Source organism: Rutilus rutilus (genome assembly GCF_951802725.1).
Source record: "Rutilus rutilus genome assembly, chromosome: 22".
Classification (NCBI taxonomy): Eukaryota; Metazoa; Chordata; class Actinopteri; order Cypriniformes; family Leuciscidae; genus Rutilus; species Rutilus rutilus.
Window position 1 is genome coordinate 18,543,108 of NC_140227.1, and position 7,760 is coordinate 18,550,867.

Sequence of the window (7,760 nt, forward strand, 5' to 3'; positions counted from 1 at the left end):
CTCTTGACTTTCCTGTAAAAATGTTTTTAAAAAAGCCCATCAATAAATATAAAACAAATTGGGAAATATTTGACAAATATCTACCTTGAAACATCCATAACAAACATCATAAGCTGTGATTGTTATCAGTCTACTAAAACAGGATTCATTCAGCTGATCATAACTGTAATTATTTTTCTTTTCTGCAGAACACAAAAGATTATATTTTGAAGAACGTGTGAACACAAAAGAAGAATGTTGGTAGAAAAAAAAGAAAGTAAATGACAACATTTTCATTGAACTATCCCTTTAATAATGTTTTTTTTTTTTTTTATGCAATATAACTGCATTTAGCCTAATTAAAAAGAAATTTCTTGGTTCATCATAATGTAGGTCAAAACCAGAACACAAACACACACAAAATCTATAAGGATAGGTGATCTGAGGTCATGATGGTCAAATATCTCAGGGTTTCAGGCTTTCCACAAAATTTCCACAAGCTTCACTGCTCAAATATGTACAAGCAGCACATTATAAGTTCCTTTGTATTTTTAGGCAAAGGCCCTCCATTACGTTCACTAACGTTCAGTAATCTGTGTCTATCTGTTAGACGCAGAGAGAAAAAAACCACCAGTTTTGCATCACGGGTTTGGTTTACCCCACTAGTCTTCACTCTAAAGCAGCATGTGAGGTACATCCAGAAATGCTTGCACAGACGGTATAATAGCAAGTCATGGAACAGGTTAGCTTAATCATGCTTACATTACTCAGTTAATGACCTAACTAATGAAATTCCATAGTGCTTACTTATTTCTTGTAATAACCATCACTGAGGTAAAATTCAGCAAAGGAAGTCAATGTAAAGAAGCATTTTTCATCATTACAATTACTGTTGTATTGCATTAACAAAATAAGAAGCAGCCATTGTTTACCTCATATTGTATATCTCAATGAGAAAGAATTGTTTGTGCAATGTCTATGAAACAACAAGCTCAAAATTTCACTGATTGTGGGTGTTTGCGACATTTTCATCTTAATGTGGCCAGCCTGTGGTCAGAGGTGAAAGAGGCAGAAGCAGAAAAAAAGCATTTTGGTGAAATAACTTTTAAGTGGCACTTAATTTCACAAGATCTATTTCAGGGAGGAAGCAGCTTGACCTAATATAGCATTTATACGCCAAAAATATAGCATATAGAAAATGGGCCTTGTGTGCCCAGTTTAATGGTCAAGTACTTGCTTAGTCAGCTTGATTTTGATTGTAAATATATAATATTGCAGCAAATATTGACTTTCACACTTGGCTTTTACAAATTGTGCACATCATATCATCATATTTAAAGAGTGCTGGAATGTGTTACATGGCTACATCCTATGTTTTGGGGGGTCCCCTTCGGTTAAAATCGCATTCTGAAAGGACTTTTTACACTGCTGCAGTGTTTGTCTTGTTGATAGGCCGATTTCTTAGTGAAAGTTTAAGATAATATACAGGTAAGATAATAATTGCAACAATAGTTCATATTTATTATTCAAATTTAACCCTCTACCGCATGGTGTGGCCATATGGCAACATACTCTTTGTGTTCATTTCCTTGCCACTGTCTCTGAAGAAAACATTCTCGTGTTTTTTGCTGGAATGAGAAGACCTTAGTTTAGCCAATGATGTGCTTTGGTTAAGTCACATGACATGATTTCTGACAGACTGCCGTCTCTTGTCGGTTGTTCAGTAACAAACAAGGACCAGCCCATATCACTTACATCAAAAAATCGGAAACATCACCTCAGGTAAGTTAAGAGGACATATTCACCACTCAAAAAAGTTTTTATGAAATTAGTTTTTGGTAAATCGATCAAATGTTTGTGCAATAGTGGAATGACATTATTGCAATACTTTAGCTAGCTAGAAAGGTCAGCTGCAATCTGTTAGGCTGTAACAACATTAACAATAACAACATTAATGCTAGTGATATAATGTTGATTAGTCATATGTTAAGGACTGCCAAGGCATTTGTATTAAGGAAAAAAATCTAATTTAAATGGCTTTTTCTTTTTCTTTTTTCTTTTTCTTTTGTATGTCCACTATTGTACATTGTTGCCGGATGGCAACATATCATAAAGTACCTTAAAATAATATTTTGTCCAATTTTTTTTTACAGCACTTCAAGTTAAGCCATTCTAAGAAAGAGTCAAATATTTTTTTCTATAGGTCTATCATAGTGCGTGCGGTAGAGGGTTAAGTGGCTATGTAACAGGACCAATACTGTACCCAAAATAGGTGTCTGTTTTCATAGTAGTTGTAAGAGGCAAACAACTTGAGTTGAGTAGTCAGCAGCCATATCACCCTGTAGCCCAAGACTGGTTTCCCACTGAAGCTAAGCAGGGCTGAGCCTGGTCAGTACCTGGATGGGAGACCTCCTGAGAAAAAAAGCAGGTTGCTGCTGGAAGAGGTGTTAGTTAGGCCAGTAGGGGGTGCTCACCCTGTGGTCTGTGTGGGTCCTAACGCCCCAGTGTAGTGACGGGGACACTACTGTCAAAGAGCACCGTCCTTCGGATGAGACGTTAAACCAAATTTGCCCATTGGCCCCTGTCCCATCAGCTGGTGTGTGGTGGGCGTTCTGGCGCAATATGACTGCCGTTGCATCATCCAGGTGGATGCTGCACATTGGTGGTGGTTGAGCAGATTCCCCCCTTCCATATGTGAAGTGCTTTGAGGACCCTGAAAAGTGCTATATAAATGTAACAAATTATTATTATTGTATTATTATTATTTCAGGAGAAAGGCTTGCATGCATTATTTTAGAATTAATGGAGCCATTGGTAAATGTGAAAGATGTCTGCGGTTTAGAACATAAAGTAGTTAATTGCCACCTAAAAACCACACAGGACCCCTTACAGTCATCTCTGTATGTGTGAGTTTACGCTCACCTGTGAGAGTTGGCTCAATGCACATATAGCGAATCCACCATCTGCGTAAAAAGAAATGTCAGAGATGAGACGTCTATTCAGTTCACTGCTTTTATCTGAGAAGCTTACAGAAGATTCCCGCAACTGCTGGGGGGAAAAAGGATAAGGTTAAAACATATAAGGCCAATTAAAAATGTAATTACTTAAAAAAAAAAATATTTTATTTTTTTTAGAATTCATTTACACAGATTAACTAGAAATGTATCCATTGTTTTATATATTTAGGTAGATAGACAATAGACAGAACGATAGAACAATAGAATGATAGATAGATATAACGATAGATAGATAGATAGATAGATAGATAGATAGATAGATAGATAGATAGATAGATAGATAGATAGAACAATAGATAGAACAATAGATAGATAGATAGAACAATAGATAGATAGATAGATAGATAGATAGATAGATAGATAGATAGATAGATAGATAGATAGATAGATAGATAGATAGATAGATAGATAGATAGATCTAAATTGTGGATAGAAAACTCATGATAATGAGAAAACAAGTTTCTAGAAAACAAACAATTTTATGACTTCCATCAAAGTTCAATTTCCTATATAACTTCTGCAATCCAAAAACAGAAAAAGCTGCTGTGTACAAGGTGATGACAAAGAGAAATATGATTGCCAGTAAGTCAACTCCCCCCCCCCCCCCCCCCCCCCCCCCCCCCTCCACCCCACCACCACCACAGGAAGCTAGGTAGGAATTTTCTGGTATAAAATAACGGCACCCCAAAGCACATCTGTACATCTCCTCTTTTGTTGGCTGAATATCAAGAAAGTGCCAAAAACAAAGAAAGAGAACTGAAGAATGATTTTCTCTGGAGTCATCTTTTCTACTCTGGTCATGCTTCTGCTTTCTGAAAGTGCTCAGTGCAGAAGAATCGACTGCAAGTCTGAGTGTTGCTCATTCGTGGAGGGCTTTCCTGTGAGGCTGAAGGAGCTCCGTTCTGCATACAGAGAAATACAGAGGTTTTATGTAAGTATATTTAGACTCATTGCATTAAGTCTGAGCCTTACAAATACCAATCTGCAAGGCATTTCTGCTTTGTGCTATATTGAGATTTGAGGTTCTCTCTAATTCATTTGTTTACATTTGTTCTGCTTAGGAGTCCAATGACGACTTGGAACCATTATTAACCGAGAACGTGCAAAAGAACATCAATGTAAGTGCCAACCAAGCTCCATACATTTACTCCCACAGCACCATACTAGCAATTATTCAAACTTAGAATTAGCAACAGCAGAATCATACTGAAACTGAAGGTTATGTGCAAGATGTGTGCAAACCAATGTAAAATCTTGCATCTGCACTTTGCTACGGCAGTACCAAAGTGTGATAACTGTGGGTGTCTGAAACAGCTCATAAAGGATAAACCTCATATATTTTGTTCATAGAGTCCTTATGGATGTCACGTCATGAACGAGATCCTGCGCTTCTACTTGGACACCATTCTGCCAACAGCTGTCCAGAAGAACCACTTGCACTCCAAAACGCCCATAGACTCCATTGGAAGTATATTTCAAAATCTCCAGCGGGATATGTTGAAATGTGTAAGTCTGTCTTTTGGTCATTAACATATTAAATTAGTTTAAAGTATGATAGATTGGATCTTATTGATGTAATTACTTGTACATTCAGAGTAAATGTGTCCATCCTGGTGACAAACACAGCTAAAACCAACCACAACCCCTAAAGCCTTCTGGTTGACCAGCAAATCAGTTTAGGCTGATTTGAAGTTGTTTTTAAGCATGGAACTCTGCTAATGATGGTCAATACCTCATTAAAATTATGTTGCTAAAGTTAGGGTGTGAGCTGAGGTGAATATTAGGATGGTGACCATTGTTTTTTGAACAACGCAGTTTAGGCATATTCAGGATGTCGTAATAGGGCACATATGAAGAAAGCATATGTGGATTTTTATTGCCGTTTTTAAAGCTTGTTGCGAAATGTTATGGTGAGGCAAACAAGGTGTCTTCAACATTGCAAACTACATGAAATAACACACATGTCTCTGTTACAGAGGAACTACTTATCTTGCCAAATTCCCTTTGAGTTTGCCAGCATAAAGAACTCATATGAAAAGGTAAGTCTTATACTGCAATTTAATGCTAATAAGAGTAACATGTTAAATTATCAAAACTAACTTCTACTCTAAAATTTCTCGAAATGATCAAACTATGTTTTTAAATGACAACATCTTTTTCACTTTAGATGAAGGAAAAAGGCGTTTATAAAGCAATGGGAGAGCTTGATATTCTCTTTAAGTACATAGAAAAGTATCTGGCATCAAAGAGAGACAAGCACGTATAGGATGTCGCTGTGGATTGGATGGTGGCCATGAGGAACTGAGTCAAGTCTGCATTCTCTGAAAATAAAGAAAGGACAATGGACAGATCAACCACATATTGTAGGATATGGCACAAATGGACTTTAACTTATTGCTTGCACATCACCATTCCATCACACTACTTTCTGATGCACTGCAATGCCAGCCTCTTTACCTTCAGTTTCTGAAGTTCTTAAGTTCTGATGTTTAAGTCAGATTGACCAGGGTTATTTTGATTGTAATTAAAATGAAATGAGTTGAATTTTGCCAACTTGCTGAAGTATCTGGAAAGTATTGTGTATTATATTTATGTATTTTTGTGAAGTTTATTTATTTTTTTTATAATTTATTAGCTTATAAGTTAACTGTATTGTTCAAATTTCTAATGCTTATATTTAATTTGTAAAAAAATGTTATCAATAAATTATTGCAGCTGAATAATGAAAACATTTCCTTTTCTGGTTAATGTGGTTTAGTTGTCTTCCTCACACTGAAATGAGTTCATACTGATCTGTTTACTTCCAAGACTATATGTAATGGGGGGGGGGGGAATCAAGCACATTCTACATTCTAAAATGACAAAGCATTAAAATAGTGCTCCTTGTGACTTACCATTTAACACAATCATTTACAGGGTGTGTCAAAATGAGCGAGTAAGGCTTAAAACATGACTGTGCTAACCTCAGAACTGACCTAAATAGAGCAGTTACCAGCAGCACAGCAGTCAGCCCTTTACTGTAATTGCAGTGATGCATGTCTCACCCTAATGAGATTAACTATGTAACAGCTAACATGAAGCTTTAAACTAGCCGTGCTGTGAGCTACTGAGTAAGCAAAACAGTATGGGAACAAGACGAGAGTTTCGGTTGTGACAGAGCGCTAAGCAACGCTTGGGGTGGTTAGCCTGGGTGGTGTAGCATTTGAAATTGAAACAATCGAGTACACTGATACACTTGTGCATTTACCAACACCAAACTATCATAGTCTGTGTATGAAACCTTGCAGGGTTTTTGTATGAAGGTACCTCCTAAGGAAACTGGTTGCAAAATCTTCCAAAACCCCAAAACGTCAGGTCTTCGAATCTAGAACATATTCAGTGAGATTTAGTGATAACAAAGCAAATATGCAGTGACTGCAAATGCAATGCTTATTTCTCAATTCTGGACTTGCAAATTGAATAAGTCTTGTTTTTTAAATGCACAGTGCACACACAGGATTGTGGGATGTCATAGGCATTTAGCTTACTTCGACATGCCTTCTGTATACTGCCTGCAAAGTCAAGAATTTTTCAGGTTTAGATGCAGTCATGCTCTCCCAATAACATGCACAACATTGCTACATGTTAGGTGATTAAATGCAGTTTGTCCAGGAGCCACTGTGCAGAAAATAAAACAGGCATTTAGACAAATACAACACTGTATTGATTGCCTACATAAAAAAAAAAAAAACACAATTAAAGTTAGTTGACCAATGTTCTATTGAATTTTAACTACTGAAGTCATTTTCAGCCCAAGAAAAAGCTGATATGGCAAAAAGTCTCCACTGACATTAGACAGCCAATAAAACTTGCATACTCAAGTTTGGATGCAAAGGGAAACAGGATATTAACAACCAAAGGAATAATCTTAACGGGTCAGTTCTTGCAACATCTTACACTATACTATCATTGTCTCGGAAACTGGTAGCAGGAAGCGCAACAAAAAAAAAATCTGTGTGACTAAGTTAAGTCTTGCTATCTTCAAACTGATGCCTCTGAAATTTTCCCAGAAACTGATGATGAAATGGGCGAATGCTATACTGAGAGATTTTGCTTTTCATTCTGCACCACATTGTTTCTATCCGTAACATGGGAGAACCAAAACTGCTGTGTCCGCAACAATCAGCCACCAAACCACAGTGTGATCTTACCAAGTTGTTGAGGATAGGGATGGTCATGTTACCATTGATTCATAAAGGAGAGTAAGTCCTGGTCCGTTTTCTGCAGTACACCCAATTTTTCTGTTTGACAGTTAAAACGTTCGGAAACAGTCTTGAAGCAGCATTACACATTTCAAATTCTTAGAAATGCTACTTGAGGATAGAGTGCTTAAAGTGTCAAATCAGTGTCCACACTATATATTCGGAGAAATTGAATGCTTTACACTAAACAGGAGAAAGTAAAAAGTCTAAGAAAATGTGTAACTATATTGATCTGGACAATTTAGTGCAAGTACCGAACACAGAGAAATCATGATGGAAATCACAAACGTGTGAGACTTGAATAATATTCTGAAACAGCAGCTTGATCTTGTTCCAAGTTTCTGTCTGGTAGGCTGGCAGTCATTTCCTCTCAATTGGCCATATGCCTGCTCTCTGTAAGAATGTTTGACGCACATGAAAAAAACATTTTGAGTTAGTTTACCAACAATGAAACTACATTTAAGACACAATGGTTTCAAATGCAGTTTGCCCAGGCTGATAACGATCGACACGATCACCCACA

The 7,760-nt window shown here is 36.9% G+C and overlaps 1 protein-coding gene across 1 annotated transcript; it reads left to right on the top strand.

Annotated features, from left to right (window-relative positions):
* Nucleotides 1-3,719: 3,719 nt before the first annotated feature.
* il10 (interleukin 10) lies at nucleotides 3,720-5,660 on the top strand. The gene is made up of 5 exons (XM_084395963.1): nucleotides 3,720-3,927; nucleotides 4,058-4,114; nucleotides 4,347-4,502; nucleotides 4,973-5,035; nucleotides 5,164-5,660. Exons 1-5 carry the CDS (start codon nucleotides 3,760-3,762, stop codon nucleotides 5,260-5,262), a joined length of 543 nt encoding a protein of 180 aa, XP_084252089.1. The 5' UTR covers nucleotides 3,720-3,759; the 3' UTR covers nucleotides 5,263-5,660.
* Nucleotides 5,661-7,760: the final 2,100 nt, after the last annotated feature.